This window comes from Cupressus sempervirens, chromosome 11 (assembly GCF_028749045.1).
Source record: "Cupressus sempervirens isolate cs-2001-9-10 chromosome 11, ASM2874904v1, whole genome shotgun sequence".
NCBI classification, from domain to species: domain Eukaryota; kingdom Viridiplantae; phylum Streptophyta; class Pinopsida; order Cupressales; family Cupressaceae; genus Cupressus; species Cupressus sempervirens.
This window is the reverse complement of record NC_143128.1, coordinates 592,925,097-592,943,911: the sequence shown is the minus strand read 5'-3', so window position 1 is coordinate 592,943,911 and position 18,815 is coordinate 592,925,097. Positions and strand designations below refer to the sequence as shown.

General features: G+C 35.6%; 1 protein-coding gene across 1 annotated transcript in view; it reads left to right on the top strand.

Annotated features, from left to right (window-relative positions):
• Positions 1-846: 846 nt before the first annotated feature.
• Positions 847-18,815, top strand: part of NTMC2T4 (Calcium-dependent lipid-binding (CaLB domain) family protein) — a 123,435-nt gene continuing 105,466 nt past the window's right edge. The window contains exon 1 of the mRNA XM_089811336.1: positions 847-1,065. Coding sequence (XP_089667462.1) covers positions 961-1,065 — 105 coding nt within the window. The 5' untranslated portion in view covers positions 847-960. The remainder of the gene's footprint in view (positions 1,066-18,815) is intronic.

The window sequence follows — 18,815 nt, the reverse complement described above, 5'->3', positions numbered from 1 at the left end:
GACGCCTCGAGAAGGATATCTCTCGGCTTATTATATATATATAATATATATAAGCTAGTTAGTTAGTCTAATTGAAAAAATGCATTCAATGAATACAATAGTATTATCTTTGACAGGAACTAAAAATCTCATAAATTAATATTTTTCACATAAAAAATATTAATACGATACGATATTAATTGTTGAAAGACTCATAAAACTAACGTCCTTCCCAGTTCAACTGCTCCCCCTTTCTTTTGAAGTACAATAATATAGAAATCTCAAATTCAATGTTGTTTATTTATTTTTTTAACGGAAGCGAGATTTAAAACACAGCATTTAAGAGGAAACGTGCGTGAGATAAGATTTGCTTGCAAAAATAAGCTGTTCTTCCATTAACCGGAAAATATCGCAGTGAATATAATACGATAGTGTGGGCCAGAGACGAACAGACCAAAAGAACCTGTGGAAAGAGTCCAACTAAGCGATTTATCGCGTTGCAGGCCTTTATCAATTCTTCAGGAATTTGCCAGTTGGAGTAGATCTGATGAACTTAACCGTGATGGATGGATGAATTGGCGTTGGCAATGATTAAAATAAGGAAAAAAGGCTTAGGAATTGAAATATCATTGCTTCTGCAGAAAGTAGCCGGCCTTTGATCATAGCAAAGGTGGACGGACTAAATCATACAGGGAAACTTCTTTACTGCTATGTCGAGACAAATGAAGGGACACGGAATAGGGTGACCTGGCATTGTTTTAATTTGTTCAACCCTAGATATATCCGGAATGCATACTACCCCTTTTGGAGGCTCAACAGTGCCAACTTTGTCCGGGTATGGATGATCGGACAGTAATGTTGTTTGCTAGGCTTAATTTTTTTGGAGGGTTACAGAAATAATTCTTTGTTTTTGAAACGGATCGCTGCTGCATTTACAACGAGGCGCGGAGGCGGAGGTGAGGGAAGTGAAGTGGGTGTAAAATGGGGCTAATTTCAGGGATTGTTTTCGGCATAATTGTCGGAATAGCACTGATGGCTGGGCTGAAAAAGGCCATGGCGAGGCGCAGTCTGAAGCGTATTTCTAAGGTACTTGTAATTGTTTTGCCTCATGCATGGCTTCTTTTTGGTTTTTCAAACTTCAATTTCAGTTTAACAGTTTATTTGTGGCCTGGGCTGACTATGTAATTATATCAGAAAAAATTACACAGATACTTGTTGTTACAGTTTAAGACACCCATTTGTTTGTAAGCACAGTAAGTTCAAATGAGACTGGTATCTTAAGTAAGATTATTAGGCACAATTATACAGATGTTTCTGTTCTTCACATTAGTCACTAAAGGATATCACATGATTTTATGCACATTTACTCTTGCGCCTTGCAATATTAAGCACAATTACGAAGAAATTTGTAATTATAACGTGATACAGGAAGTTGTATGTAACGACATTGTGCACAGTTAGATGGATAGTAATTTGTTTTTTTTATTACAATCTGCAGTTAGGCTTTAAGAAAATACAATGGTTAACCGTAGTAATTTGTTTTTGATTACACATAGATGTTTTTAACAAAAAAACTTTTCTCAATGGTTAACCGAGGCTTTAAGAAGTTACAATCAATTAATCACAATGAACATATATGAGCTTTTATTTCCAAATTGTAATTTAACAGTTCCATTATAGCCTGCACGTGACTATGTAATTACATCAGACAAAATCACTCAGATATTTGCTATTGCACCCTAGTACACCCTGTTGTTTCTAAGCTCGTTAAGTTCAATCACGCTTGTATCTTATGTATGGATATTAGGTACAATTATATAGTTATTCTGATTATCACTTAAGACACTAAGTTGTAAGTAATGATGTTATGACACTTGTATCTAATAATATTGAGCACATTTATAAAGAAATTTGTGATTATAATCTAACACAGGAAGAGTTTTTGTAATGACATTGTGACAGTTAGATGCATAGGAATTTGTTTGTGGTTACAACTTGATATATGAAGTATGTAATGACATCATGCACAGTTGTATGCTTATTATTTTAAAAGAAAATAAACTTTTTTAATGGTTAACCTAGGCTAATTAAGTTGATACAACCAATGAAGTACAGTCAACCTAGATTAACTAATGACAGCTGGGACTGGTGAGCTACATAATTGCTCTCACTCTTTTAGGAAAGTAAATGTGACAGGTAAAATGTTTAGCTATATGAATGAAGAATTTGGACTTTTTATGTCAGGAGTCTGGGTGTTATCTAGTTTGGAAAAGGGCCTCTTTCCCTAGTAAATGCCTCAGGACCTGGTGATGATCTAATGCTCTTATAGGGGACAAGTTTGCAGGCCTGGGTCAAGTCTGTGATTGTGTTTATCCTTTGGCTCCAAACTTGTCCTTAACAATGTCTGCTCTTGCACTGGTGTTTGCCTGAATGATCTTCACGAGCCCTTCTCCTTTCTGATATCCTAGGGCTGGCAGCATTTGAGAATACCCTGGAAGGGTCACTGTCATGTCACAACGAGACAAGTTTTCCTTGGTCAATCCCTGGAAATGTGTACACAGATTTTGAAAGACAATAGGCAAGGGCATTAGAATGATGTATTGACATTTTTAACTTATCTTTTTAATGCCTTAGAATGAGAGAATACTTGTCAATTCATTACAGATGTTAGAATTAATGCTCTGAATGCATCTAAATACTAGCACATAGCATGAAATCGTGCATTTGTACTTAGTAAGCTCTTGGTAGGAAAATAAAGGGAACCAGTTTGTTATTATTTGAATTTAAAATAAGGATCGGGGCAGTAAGTAGATGTGATGCTGAACCCATGACCATGGTAGTGTATTTGTGTTGACAATTGTTTGGAGTTAGGTGGATAAGAGGTATAAGGAAGTAGGTTTATGAATAAGTGTAATAAATGCACGGATAGGGTGATTGCATCTAGTATTTCTGTTTATATGGATTGGTAAAGGCCAATGTGATGAGCTCAGCTTTATAGAAGATTGCACCAATTGTTGATATGCACGTGGATGAAGACATTTCCTCATACCAAGCACAAAACTCAATGGGAAATGTCATTGGTATTCAAATTACGTAGTGATATTGGGCTCATTATGCTAATATTGTGATTAAAACCTAAAGTACAAAGTTTGTTGTAATGACATTATGCATGATCACGCATATTTTATTGAATGATGTTAGGGACAATCATCAAGATACAGTGATTGTAGCTCAATTCACAAAGCTCTATGTAACAACATTTATTTATATTAATGATAGAAAACAAAAAGTTTTAATTTTAAGGTAGCTGTGATAGAGTTCATTCAATCTTTTACTTGCAAACTCCTGTTCATTAATGGTGAAGTTATTTGCTTTGTGTATGCGTATATGTCATGGCTGGAAAGTATCACTGAGATGGCAGTTGTTTGTATTATCTTGGTGACTTGGCATCGTAAATTTTGATGGTAATATGTTTCCCAGCTCTGTCATAATATTCCTAGCATTGTGCGTTCTTATTCTCCTTGTTGGCATTTTGTATGTCTCAACTGCCATGCATTCTCCTATGTTGTCGGCTTCATGATTAAAGGCACCGATGTCTTCTTTTATGGGCCGGTGAATGCCACTTTCAGAACTGGAAGTGTTTTCATATTCATGCATGATTCTTTTATATTGAGCATCACATCATATATTTGGTATTATTATTCATTGGCGAAAAGCTTATCATGGACAACTGGAGATTGTATGTATTGGGCACCTTGAAAATTCTAGAAGATATACAATTGTGTATAGAAGTTTTGCAGATAGCTCATTATATGCAATTTGTATGAGCTATGTGAAGATATAGTTCTGTGTATTGCATTTCATATGTGATTATTGGGTATTTTGTGAGCCATGTGAAGATATAGTTCAAAGGTGCTTGCAAGCTTATTTATTCCCAGGCTGAAGACATCATAAGGAGATAACATTTGCAATTGGTTTTGAGATCTAAAGAAAGGATCTATTTTTTGGGCATGGCTTGGTTTTTCCCTTGAGTAGGAGGGTTTTCCCAGGATAACTAAGGAGCGTTATATGTTATTATGTGTTCTTTGATTTCATCTGTTGCTTATTTATATTCTGGTTCTGAAAACATTAAAATGGTATCAGAGGCAGGTTTAAGGAAATGCCTTGAATCAGAATAGGAATATTGGGAATTTAAGAAATGCAAGATTTTGAGTAGATTGTGGGAAGTTTTTGTTCTTGATGGTTGAGAAATAGAGCGAACTTGAGGCTTAGCTAGGATTGTGGAAGTAAGTGATAGAGATATCAATTTTACCTGGGGACCAAAGAGAAATTGTAGAGATGGAATTACTAGCATTGCAGACAAAGATAGAAAATTCTTTTGGATGTGCCATATTAAGGCATGAGCTTCCTGGACAAATCCAAGGCAAAAGGAATTATTTGTGATACTCTTAGAATGATTGAAGAATCACATCATGCTAAGGTCTATCTTGAGGAAGACTAAATAATAAAAAGGTTAGGATTTTTATTATACTTTTGAATATTGTTTTTGAATTTTATGTGGTTAATTCATGTTATAATATTGAGAACAGCTAGCCGTGTATATGTTTAGCATTGATCTGCATATTTCTCTTTTGATTAGTTTGATTCTTTGAACTACTATTTGTTTCTCCTAAAATGCTTCTTGGATGGATCAAGAAGCAATGGCGATGCTGCTTGCAGCCATAGGATTGGATTTGTATCACATAGGTTCATGTTAGAGGAAGATCCTATTCAATTTGTTATTGTGATTTGTTTCTTCAAAGAGGAAAAAATGAGATTTAAAGGGAGCTTGTGTGGCAAAGGAGAATGTCAAATCCTCTTGTGGAGGTCAACAAGCTCGTGAAGCAATATGCTGCCCTTACTGAGAGGGAGTCTCCATTTAGAGGGAGTTTGTCTATTCATTACAAGCAACCTTGGATGAGGAGGTTATAAGGTCGATATTAGATTCATTGGAAGTTTTATTTGGGAAGTCGGAAGGTTGATGTCTGTCTTGGAGAGAGCCTTATCATCATGGAGACTTGTTAACAAGTTCATCTCTGTGAGAGAGAAGTTCGAGGTACAATCCCTTGTTAATGAGTTCTTCTCCGTGAGGGAGAAGTTGGAGGTGCAATCCTTTGTTAATGAGTTCTTCTCTGTGTGGGAGAAGTTTGAGGTGCAATCTCTTGTCAATCTGTTCTTCTTCGTGATTACCGAGTTCTTTTCAGTGAGAGAAGTTCGAGGTGCAATCCCTTGTTAACGAGTTCTACTCTATGAGAGAAGTTTTAGGTGCAATCCCTTGTTAATGATTTGTTCTTTGCCAGAGAAGTTCGAGGTGGAATCCCTTGTTCGTGTAGGGAGTGTTAAGGTAGCTGTGATAGAGTTAATTCAATCATTTACGTGCAAACTCCTGTTTGCGTGTCATGAAGTTCTTTGGCTTCATGTATGTGTATATGCTATGGCTGGAGAGTATCTCTGACTTGGCAGTTTTGTGTATTATCTTGGTGACATGGCACGCAAATTTCGCTGGCAATGTGTTTCCCAGCTCCGTAATATTATTCCTGGCATTCTTGTCGTTGGCATTTTGTATGTCTTAGCTGCCACATATTCTCCTATGTTGACGGTTTCATGATTAAAGTCATTGATGTCTTCTTTTATGGACCGGTGAATGCCTCTCAGTAACGGAAGTCTTTTCATATTCATGTGCGTCTCTTCCATATTGAGTGTCAGATCATATTTTTGGTATTATTATTCTCTGGTGAAAAACTTATTACAGACCACCAGAGATTGTATGTATTGTGCGCTGTGAAATTCTAGAAGATATACAATGGTGTATAGAAATTTTGCAGATAGCTCATTAGATGCTTTGTGTGTGAGCCATTTGAAGATATAGTTCTGAGTATTGCATTTCATGTGTAATTATCAGGTATCTGTATATTGTGATTAAAGACAGCGATGATCTGTTGTTATCTTTGTATCTAATGAGTGGATGATGGTTTAGCAGGCTGTATTATTATTTTTATTAAAAGGTGCTTGCAAGCTTATTGATGCTCTGCCTGAATACAATAAGGAGAATTCCTTTGTAGTTGGTTTTGAGATCTAAATAAAGGATCTATTTTTGGGGTGTGGCTGGATTTATCCCTCGAGTTGGAGGGTTTTCCCAGGATAACTGAGGAGTGTTATATGTTACTGTACATTCCTTGATTTTATCTGTTGCTTATTTATATTCTGGTCCTAAAAACATTAACAAAAAGCTTACAAAATCCATGACGGTACTATAACATCAGTTCATTTCTGATCACCCTTAGTGTCTAGTAACTACTACTGCAACATATTGTCTGACCTAAGATATACAAGTATATGAGCCATATAAACAAAATTTGGAAAGTTCAAAAAGACTTCAACAACCGACTTCCTGACCCATTCTAATCTCAAGCACCAATAATATTATTGCTGCATTCTGCCTCATCACAGGTAAAAGTACCTGGAGGAGGCTCAATACCAAGGTCCATTACAGTATCCCATCGGGTTAGCTGGGCCTTTCCTTGTTTTCCAGCTAAATATCTAGTGTGGCAATCTTCTCTTGCTTTTCCAGCTGAATATCTAGTTTGGTGATCTTGTTATTCAGAAAGTCATGGAGTGAAATTAAGTTTTATCTCATTCAATTTTTTTTTATCAAGGAAGTATTGTACACTGTGAATGTCCTTTTTATACTCCAATATGACTCCCTCGTTCAATAATGTCATGAACCTATCTTTAGGGATTTCCATTGTTGTCGTCACTTGTATCGTGATCATATAACATGTGAGTTTACATTTGAACTCTGTAAGTATCCTTTTGGCCTGAAAAAAATCTCAGCATTCTTCCTTTTCCAAGAAATGATATTACTTCACAAGCAAAAATAAACCAAAATTTGTTAAGAAACTGATCAAAGAATTCAACATAACCAGAAAGGATTTCAATCCAAGATTTTTTTAATCATGGTTCCAAGTGGCAAGCAAACCAAAAAATAGGGACAGAAGGCCACGAGAAAATGACTTAAAAATCAAATGCTTAAAACTTTCAAGGACTTGATAAGCTTCCCATAATCTGGAAGGAAGACCATAAGAATAAAGGACTTTATCAACAAGTTTTTTAAAAGCAACCAAAGAAAATAAATTTCTTAGGCTTAGCACAACTATGCCACATATGGTTAAGACAATCAAGCCATTTATTGTTTGGTCATTTCATTTCCAACACTGATTAAGTCTCTCATACATCTCATTGAACTCAGTCAACATATTGTAGTTTTTGATCGAGACATCACAAAATTTAGATTCTCAAGAATGTAATCACCTGTTATTAGCAATGGCCCTACATGATTCTCTTCTTAACCATTGAAACATATTTTTTGTCGATGATATGGATGATCCATTTTAAGGTAAGAATGATGTGCACAATAGATACACTTATGCAAACTTCTTGAGTGTCTTGCAAAATCCTTAAAGTTGCAAACATGACATCCATGGTATCTATGAACAGATAGACCAGACATCCATTTGTATTTTCAATTTTGTCTTCGAAAATTGTTTGAGTTTTGTAATTCGCAAAGTTGTGTGTGGTTCCTTAATGGGTTTTTACCATTTTTTTCCAAAAAAATGATGATTTGTAATCTTGGGTTTGGCAAATTTTTCCTTGAAAAAATTGTTATCTTTTTGCAATCTGTTCTAGGGCATCGTGCCCATCCTCAAAATCGTGACAATTATTCTCAGTGTGTCTAACTACGAGGAGGGGTGGCTCAATTATCCAACATCGAGTTGGATGTTTTGTGATGATTTTTGGTGAGAAGTATTGCAAATTTTGGCAGGTTAGTAGCAGACTTGTCTCAATGATAGAGTCTATAGAAGGGTTTCGTCTCTTGTTGCATTGCATTCCAAAGAAGGTGGTACTATTCTTTGTTCTTTTCTGGATAGATTTTAGCTATTCTTGGTTATTGACATTTTGCAAATCCAGGGAGGGTCTCAACAATAACTAAATATTCTAAAGAATTTATGACCACAAAACATGTACAATATTTTGCAAGGTAGTTGATAGAAATACCATTAAGAGAGGGTATTAGACTATTTTTAGTATCCTAGATTCTAGCTATTTTTAGCCCATTAATTTTTAATCAATCTTAATGGTAATTTAGGCTTTATTTTTGAGTTGTCTTAATTTGTTCTATTTTTAGATGTCTTTATTTAGATGACTTTTCTTTTTCGCTAATGCTTTCTATAGCATTTGTGTAATGTCCCCACTTTAGCAGTTGACCAAGTGTGTGCGCGTTAGCCTAGTTCTGAATGGTCTCGAGGGCTAACGAAGGGTTTAAAGGGATCTTAGAGTGTTTTGGCCTAGTCATCTCTAGTTTGTGCCAAAACGGAGTTGATTTACTCAGTCTTAGGCATACTTACTATTTTTAGTAAGTCAACAGGACATAGGGCAGGCTAGTTTTGGTGATTGGATTTGATACTGTTCGGCGAGAGGTTTCCGACGAGCTATCACTCGTGCTATTTGGAGTCCGATAGCTAATATATTTTTATGCTTGAAGTATTATTAAAGTAACATTTAATTTAGTTGTAAAATATTAAAGTGTTACTTTAATATTAAATTTTATGGGAATGTGTGCAAATTAAAAGGGGCGCCTAAGAGAGACATAAATGATTATTGTAATATGTTTTATATTGCACATCTTTTATCCCACATTGCTCATGAGAGTGGAATTGATTCTTGGAGAAAGAATAGAGGGAGCGTTAGTGGCTTCATTTGGTAGGTTGAATATGAGAAGGAAATTGATGTGTGAATAGCAGATCCGTTCTTGGAATTAGAGGATGTCTATCCTCTTGTGTGACATCCTAGACGTCATTCCCTTGGGGTTTGGCCTTTGGAATTCATTGCTATCAGCCTCATTAATAGGTAGATTGGGTGCATTTTCAGCTACAAGCGGATTGGGTTTTTGCTCATATGATTCCTACTTCTTGTTCGATGCTTATGCCATTTTGAAGGGATGATCTTATGAGGCTCTTGGACTGATTGAAGACAGATTTGACTGTAGCAGCATTGTAGTGCGACACTATTCATGTTACTGTAGCGTGACACTATTCATGTTACTGTAGCAACAAGAGGGGAAGTCATTATTGGAACATTATGTTATAATGCTGAAGTAATTAGTGAGTTGAAAAGTCTGCTATGTGTTTGATTTTATTAGTTTGAAGAATAATATTATTTCAGCAGTACTTCAATCTTCAGTTTGCATATTATTATAAATTCCTTCTTGTTCATATTATGTGATTTCAAATCTATGCAAAGGCATAAAAACAAACAAACATTTTACTTTCAGAGCCATAAAGGGGTTTAAACATTTAACAGAGAAATAAAGAGTTGGATGCAATTTTTTTGACTAAATTCTTATCAGCAATTGGTTTAGTTTTTTGGCATTTTTAGGGTGCCCATTACAGTTTGTAAACTCAATTTATTTGGTGTACTGGTCATACAATTCTTTCAATTTTTTAGAGTTTCATGATAAAGGTTTGCCCCATCAAACATTAGGATTTCTAGAAATCTCAAGAAGCTTGCCCAATGAACCCAAATTTTTTGAAATTCTTCATCTGTTTTGCCCTATGGTTATTGAAATTCTGAAAATGATTCAAGTATTTACTTGATCCTTTGCTAAATTCTGAAATTTTTTTCCCATGTGGCCAAAATTTCTTAATCCTCCAAGAAGTTTGCCTAATGGGGCATGTATTTGCAAATTCCACAAGTGTTTTCGCCAATGATCAATGGATTTTTGAATTTGATTAGGTGTTTTGCCCAACTATACCATAATTGGTTATTTTATGCAGACCGCTGCAAATTGTTGCATTGCCATTTTTGGTATGTATTATCCAATGGCTGAGATATCACTCCTATTTATATTAAGGAAGAGACATGGAGAGACATGTCTATCCATTATTACGTAATTAATATAATAACAAATGATTATTTAATTATATGATATTTCAAATATTAATATACACACACTCTCTCTCTCTCTCTCTCACACACACACACACACACACGCACACACACATATATATATTTCTGCACTTCAGTCTCATAGTTTATCCAACCGAAGCTACCAGACATCAACACTCCCTCTTAGCTAGGCATGACATATATTATCTCAATGTAATACAAGATATTAGGGGCAATGGCCTCGAAAATGTCAACTCATTTGACATTCACCAAATACTGTGAGTAATGGCATCCTGAATTTCAATTCATTTGACATTCACCAAGTACTTTGTGTAATGGCCTCCTGAACATCCATTTGCATAGCATTCACCATGTACTCAAAAAGTTCATAAGGTATGTGCACGCGCATCCTCATAATGTTTACTATATGAACATCTACCATGCAATGTATAATCTATCATGATCTGCATAGACATCGTAAGATATCTATCATAATAGAAAATTAAGTTATTGTAAGATCGTCAATTCCTCATGATGTATACAGGGGTTAGGCCCAAATAGTCATGAAGTATATTCATGAGTCACAGTTCACTTGATTGCTGCAATTTATCGATCACGGGAGAATCCATCTCAATATGGTCTACTCCCTCTGAATTAATATGACCAAGATCACCAAAGGTTGACTAAACCATATCCTCTATTTGGTCCCTCTCTTACAAGGTTCCCTCTAATGAAATGTCAAGCTTCCTCTAAATCTTAATCTCCTTCCTCTTGCAATAACATTCTCGAAGGAAAAGATCAAGGCACATAGATCTTAAATACAAATGAGAGATTTTTTATAGAATAATTGGAACTTTTACTCAAAAGAGAATTTATCTTATTGGGACAAATCCACTAGATTGGATTTATACAAGCTCCTCCTTGGTATCATTAAGTTCTTGGTCCCATTAATCTATATGGGAATATGCTTGTTTGGTTGATGATATTCCATAAAGTTGCATTTAGTATAAGGTGGGGCCATGCCTTCTACATTCACCTTCGCGTACGTGTATGTCTAAATGGGAATGGAGGTTTATCCCCGTCATACTTAATGCTGGTTTGGTTGTTGCCACGTTGCATACTTTTATTGGATCGCAGTGTACAAAGTATCTGCTGATCCTTATTCATGTGGGAGATAGTTACAATCTTTGCCTTCTATATTTCCTTTTGTACTTGTGGTTGGATTTGTTATTAATCCTACCTTTATTGTGATTTATTGATAGAAAACTCAACAGGCGATGTAAGATAGTTCCATTTAGGCACGCTAATTACTCACTGATCACACAGGACAATCGAGTCTCGTTTTGAAACATGTAGATGAGTGAAAGATCTTATTATTGATGTAAGATTGGGATGGGCCGATGGCGGTACGAAACCCTTTCACATGCCAAGTTAATATGGTCTCCTTTGACATGTTCATAGACCTATGTAGATTTGAGTCTCTTGTTTGCAATTTGTTTATTCCTCTTCATTTTGTTCAATGGGTTCAAGCCAATGACAGTATCGCCTTCTACTTAAAAACTTTTCTGCATTCTACATTAATCTTTATACTAATCTTTGACTAGCGATCATATTTTATAGTTCTATATTTTCTGAATGAATCTTTGTATCATGGTTTTAATCATTTTCTACATTTGCAACAATGCGGCTCTGATACCATGTTGATTTTATGTGGATCGTTGAAAATGTAGTTGCATTGCCATTTTTGGTACATATTTTCCAATGGTAGAGATATCACTCTTATTTATATTAAGAAAGAGACATGGAGAGACATGTCTCCTCATGAGACATGGATAGACATGCCCCCCTTAGGAGACATGTCTATCCATTATTATCTAATTAATATAATAACAAATGATTATTTAATTATATAATATTTCAGATAGTATATATATATATACTCTCTCTCTCTCTCTCTCTCACACACACACACACACACACATATTTCTACACTTTAGTCTCATAGTTTATCCAACTGAAGCTACCAAACATCAACAATAATCTCCAAAATCTATAAGTAGTCACAATGAAACTCGCCCAATGGGCATGGAAATGCTGAAAACCATTAGATGCTCTTGCCCAATTCAAGGAAAACTTTTGGAAAACTCAAGTGTCTTTGCCCAATCACCTTATATTTTTCAAATTTGCTTAATTGCCTTCAAAATTTCGAATGAAAATTACCAGGTCAGCTTGCTTGTGAAATGGAGGATTGAATTGTTGATTACGGGAAACTCGCCCAATGGGCATGGAAATTCTGAAAACCATTAGATGCTCTTGCCCAATTCAAGGAAAACTTCCGGAAAACTCAAGTGTCTTTGCCCAATCACCCTACATTTTTTGAATTTGCTTAATTGCCTTCAAAATTATGAATGAAGATTACCAGGTCAGCTTGCTTGTGAAATGGAGGGTTGAATTGTTGATTAAGGGTGAACGTGTGTAAGACATCAGGTATTTAATAATATCAGACTTAAACAAGCCCTGAAACCAAAACAAATCAATAGTGCAGGCTGTAAATCCCCAAAGAGATCAGACATGATCAAGTACGAACTGTGCAAGCAAAATAAATCTTCCAAATCTGAAAATGAATCAGAAGTTTAACATTTCCAAATCTAAATGGAAGGTTAGGAATTTTTAATGAATTTAGGCCAGGTATTGGCTTATAAAAGTCAACTGCAATGCGAGGGATTGCATTTGAACTAAACAGGCTATATGATCAAGTTCTTCTCACTTCAAAGAGTCATTGAGCATGGAAGTAAATAGACAAATCAGATTGTAGATTTAGAGATAATTTTGTTTATTTCGAGTCTTAATTTCCTCATACTAACTCTTGTTGATTTGAAGCAGAATACAAAATTCAAGTGTTAAAAAGTACAATGCTGTGTTGCAAGGTGAAAGGCTTACAAGATGGAGATCTTCAAAAAAACGAAAGGACAATGGCAAAGATTACAAGCAAAGTACACCATGAGGACTTCATGCATCAGCAAACTACAAGGTGAAGGTCAAGTCAACATGATACAGAGCCAAGATCAAGTTCGAGTGGAACTCAAAGTACAAAGCACACAAGTTAAAGATAAAAAAATGCATACAAACTTGAATTTACTCTGGAACTCCAAGTTCAATTGGATGGTCCAGCTACAAGCCACACTTAGTCCAGCTACAAGCCACACTTACACCAGTTCTACAAATTGCAAGAAATAGACCAAATTATATTATTGATAGTATGATACTGTGGTAAAATAATGAATGTGTTATTTAACGAAGATAATGAATGATCTATATATACAAGATACAAGAGAGGAAATAGACACATTCTTGTAGAGTGAAAAAGAAAGTTTCTATTAAAAACAAAAGGAGTTTATGGAAACATTACAAAAAGAGTGACCATTAGAAAAAGATAGAAGAGAAAGTAAATAGAAACTATCTAATATTGTAATATCCTCCCTTAATGGTCAATCTATCTTCAAAATATAGAAACTTGCATGTCCTCAAAAAGCGTAAAAGGAAGCCTCTGGTTGATTAGATAGGTCTGCATGTTTTGCAATGTTTGGCCTGTAGTTGGGATCCACCCTGCTTCCGCTGATCTGAAGCAATGTGAGTCTTGCATTTTTGGATCACATGACTAAACTTGTGGCAATAGTTGCACTGGATTTGCTTTTTCTTGGAGCTATTCTGAGACTGAGCATATGACTAAGATAAGCCTTTATCCTTGTGAAAGGATTGGTTTGGCAATGCTTGTTCAGAGGAGGATGAAGGAGCATTGCTCTAAAGTGTTGTTTCCAACGATCTTGCTGTAGAAGTTTGGTGCACAAATTTGAGAACTTCAGGTCAACATTAGTTGCAGTAATGTTGAGTGTCTCAATAAAGTGCTCATAGGATGGTGATAGATTTTTCAAAGTAATGACCACTATATCCTCTTCCTTTATTGTACGACCAATGGCCTCAAGCTGATCCCTAATGTCCTTAATCTTTAGAAGATGTTCCTATAAGGACATGTGCTCATCCATAATAATAGAGAATAGGTGATTCTTCAAAAAGAAAGCTCTTCTTTTGTCTGATGTCTCATGGAGATCCTTCAACGCTTCCAGATCTTTGCAAATGTATTGCTGGGAGGCACTTGAGGCAGCTAATCATCAGTAAATGCAAGCTTAATAAGCATAACCGCTTCACGATTACACTCATCAAACTTCTCTTGGGTAGCATCGACTGTGGTAGGACAAGTCTCGATACTCAAAACAAGCACCTCAAGGAAACGGAACTCAAAGATTGTCATCATTCTTTGCTTCCAGGGGTGATTGCCTTCCAAGAGAAGATTGGTGAGAGATGTCATGACTCATAAAGAATGCTTGAAGATGAAGCAATTTGAGAATATGAGACATCACAAATAAAGGCTTGATAATGTTGACTATTAAGATGTATTTTCTCATCATCAAGCCATATTCATCAAGTCTATAAAATAAACATGTTGAGGTGGTACTCATTCACCTTCAACAATCAAATAATGCCAAGTGTCCTAGTGGAAGAGCTCAACAATATTATGTCCAAATTCATTGGATTTGCCAAAAGCGAAAAGTCAAAGAAGTTTTTCATCTATAGAAAGATTTGTTGTAAGCTTTTGTGGTATTTGATCATCGGCTCATTGATTTGTGCCTTCTTCTACAAGCTCATACCTAAACTATTTTTTCATTGGTTAGCAAAAGCACTATTATTTTTTCATTGGCCCACAAAATAGTGCTTTTATGTAATTGGACAAGCATTTAATTCTTGTAACTATCAGTTGGATTAGGACCTGGTTGGCATGATCTTGTCCTTCAAACTTCAATCGATCTTGACTCTTCATTCTAATTGAACAACCATAAAAGGCCAAGGCTTCTCATTTGTAACTCATTGGAGATAGTTTTAGAGTGGGAGAGACTTGTTGAGATTGTCGCAATAAGATTGCCAAGATAGCTTATGGCTTATTGTTGGTTTTCATGGTGCATAACCTGTGTGATTTTGGTGTATTGCAAGGTTTCTACATTTTCTCACTTCGATTAGGATTTTATTTCATATTGAGTAGAAGTAGTTTAGTTGGATGAAAATTATTGTGGATACATCTTTGTTGAATTCACATAGACCATACTACTAGCAACTTATTGATTGTAAGTTTGTCGTGTGTGGTCAATTGGCGTGTTCATGAGATTTACTTTGATTATTGCTTGCACATTGATATGCATCAACAAATAGTGCTAATGGAATGGTAATAGTTTGAACATCTTATATTTATCTTAGGAGACAGCACAAGATTGGATGATGTTGATGGCTAAACTAAGTCTGGTAGAGTCACAGATACATTTGTAGCTTCGTGCATTCTTAGATTACATTTCTAAACCCTTTGCAGTTTGTTGTTGAAATCTAAAACAATTGGCTAATTTCAGACTAATAAAAAGATTATTGAGGATAAAGAATTCCTTCCAAAATGAACACCAACCACCCCCTAAAACTCAACTTGAAATTGAATAGAAGGCTCAGACTACATGTGGTGTCATTGTTAAGCAGTAGAACTTTAATATTCTCATCTTGAAAATAATCAAGTCCCTGAAGGCTTGGATCCAACTGGCTCTAAAGCCTATCTCTTGGATGAGGAATTGGTAGTCATTCTGACTATTAAGTCAATCATTTCAATAAGCCATCCTTGCAACCAAGGAGATTAGGATTGTAATCCCAATGGTGGTGAGAAAAATGCTCAGAAAACGACTCTGGATTCTATACAACAAAACACAGCTAAAATTAGGGAGACATGTCTTCCATTTTTCCTATGGAATTTGATCTCCTTGACTCTTTGGACATATGTATTGACTCTAATATTTGTACAATTTGGTAAAGAGATTGTTTTGGCCACCCTTGCCCCTATTGAGGATAGTGGTTGGTGCCATAAGGAAGATAAGAAGAGAAAGTTAGGGGATAGAAACTTCAACCCTGAATCTAGTTCGAATAAAAAGTCATCTAAGAAGAAGGAGATAGCCATTAAGTTGTAAAGGAATCAAGAAAGCTTCACCCCTAGTTTCTTAATGAATTTCAAAAACTGTAGTTGGAATGTGAGAGAGCCTGAGATGCTAGCCAGGAAACATGTGGTTAGAGCATTTTGCAAAGCGAGACACAATCTTGACTTCCTATGTCTTTGAGAGATTAAGTTGGTTGGTTTTCATGCTCAGTCTGCGCTAAAATTTATTTGGCATAATGCAACAACCTTCGACATGCATAATGATAAAGGTAAGGGTGAAGTAACAATCCTCTTCCATCCTAAGAGCAACAAATATGCCGATCTTCAAGTTCCTCACAATATAATAGAGTTTGTTGGGTCACCATAAAGATACTAGATATTTGTTTGAACTATGTTCATTATATGCCCCAAATGATTTTAGATATAGATCGTCCCTTTGGTCATGTCTTTAATGACTCTAATCTTCTGAGAGTTAATTGGAATTGCATTAGGGACTTTAATACGATTGAGTCCAAAGAGTACAATAAAGGGGATAAGGACAATATGTGGAAAGGTGATGAGCTATACTTTTGGTCTAAATTTAAGTGATCTCTTAACCTTATGGATTCATTGGCAAATAGGATATGTTAAGTATCTAATATCGTATTCACTTGATTTAACAACCAAACCGTAGGTAATGGAATCGTTTGCAAATTGGATAGAGTACATGATAATAAAAACATTTTTTCTTTCTTCATGGCAATAATGCCAATGATGTATCTATTATCCTCGTGGCCATATCAAATCATTCCCCTATTTTGCCTTTTATGGTATTGAATGATTCAATTGCTCCTAATGGACTAACAAAATCTTTTATACAAATTGAATAATTCTCTTCATCATAATGAAGACTCTCTGAAGGTAGCATGGAATTACATATATCATTAGTGTAACATCAACGCTTCGGTACGTCGAGGCATTGGGACAAGTCTCTAGTATGCGGGCACAAAAACCTAAATTTTGGGATGGTGAGGGGACGATAGCGAGGGGCAAGGGGTGTGTTGTATAGTATACATATTGAATTTGAAAGGCTATTAATGAAATGATGTTTCAGTATAACATACAAAATTGAAATACTTGAACATTTCAAAATTGCAAGATGAACTAGAACCATTGAACATTCAACATAGTAACATAGGACATACCCTATGGTAACATCCAAAAATAAAAAATCAAATAGAAATTCAAGCAATTGTCCCAGCGACAGTGTGGTTGCGGAATGCCGAAGGTGGGGGTACTTGGGTACTCCAAGTATTCGTTGCAAGGACGTCTTGGGGATAAGTACTTTGAGGATTTGGGAGAGGTGTAAATCCCCAAGATTCACTATATATCATTAACTCACTTAATACCAGTGTTGCACACTTGGCAGGCCAAAAATAGGTGGACAAAAACTAATTGATATGATTCTCCACACTGTAGGATAGAGGACCTGATCAAGAGGTAGTGATTAAAGTTGCCAAGACTAAAGATCTCATCAAGAGGATTCAAAATTACAAGTTCCAAAGGACAAAAAATTAGGGGCATGATGAATCAGCTTAAAGATGGGGAAAGGGGTTCTAAATACTTCTTCAAGCTGATTAAGAACAAACAGGGAAGGCAGTTTATAAAATACATTAAATGTAATGGACAAGTCTCGGATGATAAATTTTTTTGTAAAAATGCCATGATGGATTTGTCCTTTGAATGTCATTCTCAAAAGTACCAAGCAATGGAATTCTATTTCATATTGATACCTAAAACAAACTTGGAGAAGGATGCTATATGTTTGCACAAGGATATATCTATCTGGGAGATCAAAATCACTATTCTCTCTTGCCAATGATAAGGCCTCGAGGATTGATGGACTACATACAAAAGTTATAAGGCCAACATGGAATGGATATGTTCTCAATTGTTGGTGTTATACTAAAATGCATTCAATATCGAGACCTTGGGGCACAATATCAACCATGGAGTCATTAAGTGCATCCCAAAGGATGGGTATAGAACTCATTTCAAGAATTGGAGGCTAATTGCATTGCTGAACCTATCTTACAAGATCCTAGCTAAAACTCTAGCTAGGAGATTAATAGAGGTATTGGATAAGGTAGTCGCTACTACTCAATCATGTTTCATTAAGGGGAGATATATTGATAAAGAGTTGGGAGGCTATGCACTAGGCTAAACATAAACACCAAAATGAGGCAATGATCCTACATGATTTTGAAAAGGTGGAACTTGAAATTGGACACTTGAATTAATGGATTCAACGGGTACATATAGCAATTTACAAGAGCTTCAAATTGAAGCTAAAGTCTTCTAAAAATAGAAGACTACAATAAAATAATAAATAGAACACTTAAATGACTAAATAAAGCACTGAAATGACCATTAGTAAGAGATTCTACAAAACTAGCTAACAAAATAAAATAGTAAATAGTAAAAGTGGCTAGAATACTCTAATAGCCTCCCCTAATGGTTATTTTATCAACTACCCAACTGACATGACAAAATCTTCTTATCAAAAGGCATCGTGGGTTGACTCCTCTTTAGAATGCTCCAAGACATGAGCCTATTGTTGAGAGTATCTCTAGCTTGTCTTTTGATCAGCCAACTGCTTTATACAAAACTTCTAGTTATGACCAAGCCTCTCACAATAGTAACGTGTGGTTTTCTTCTTGAAATCTTCCTCATATGTATTTTGTCCTTTCTACTACTTGGACATGCCTTTGCCTTTATCTATGGCAATAAATGCTTGTTCCATATTGACCATGTCACTACTGCTACCAAACTATTGTCTCCACCTAGCTTGTTC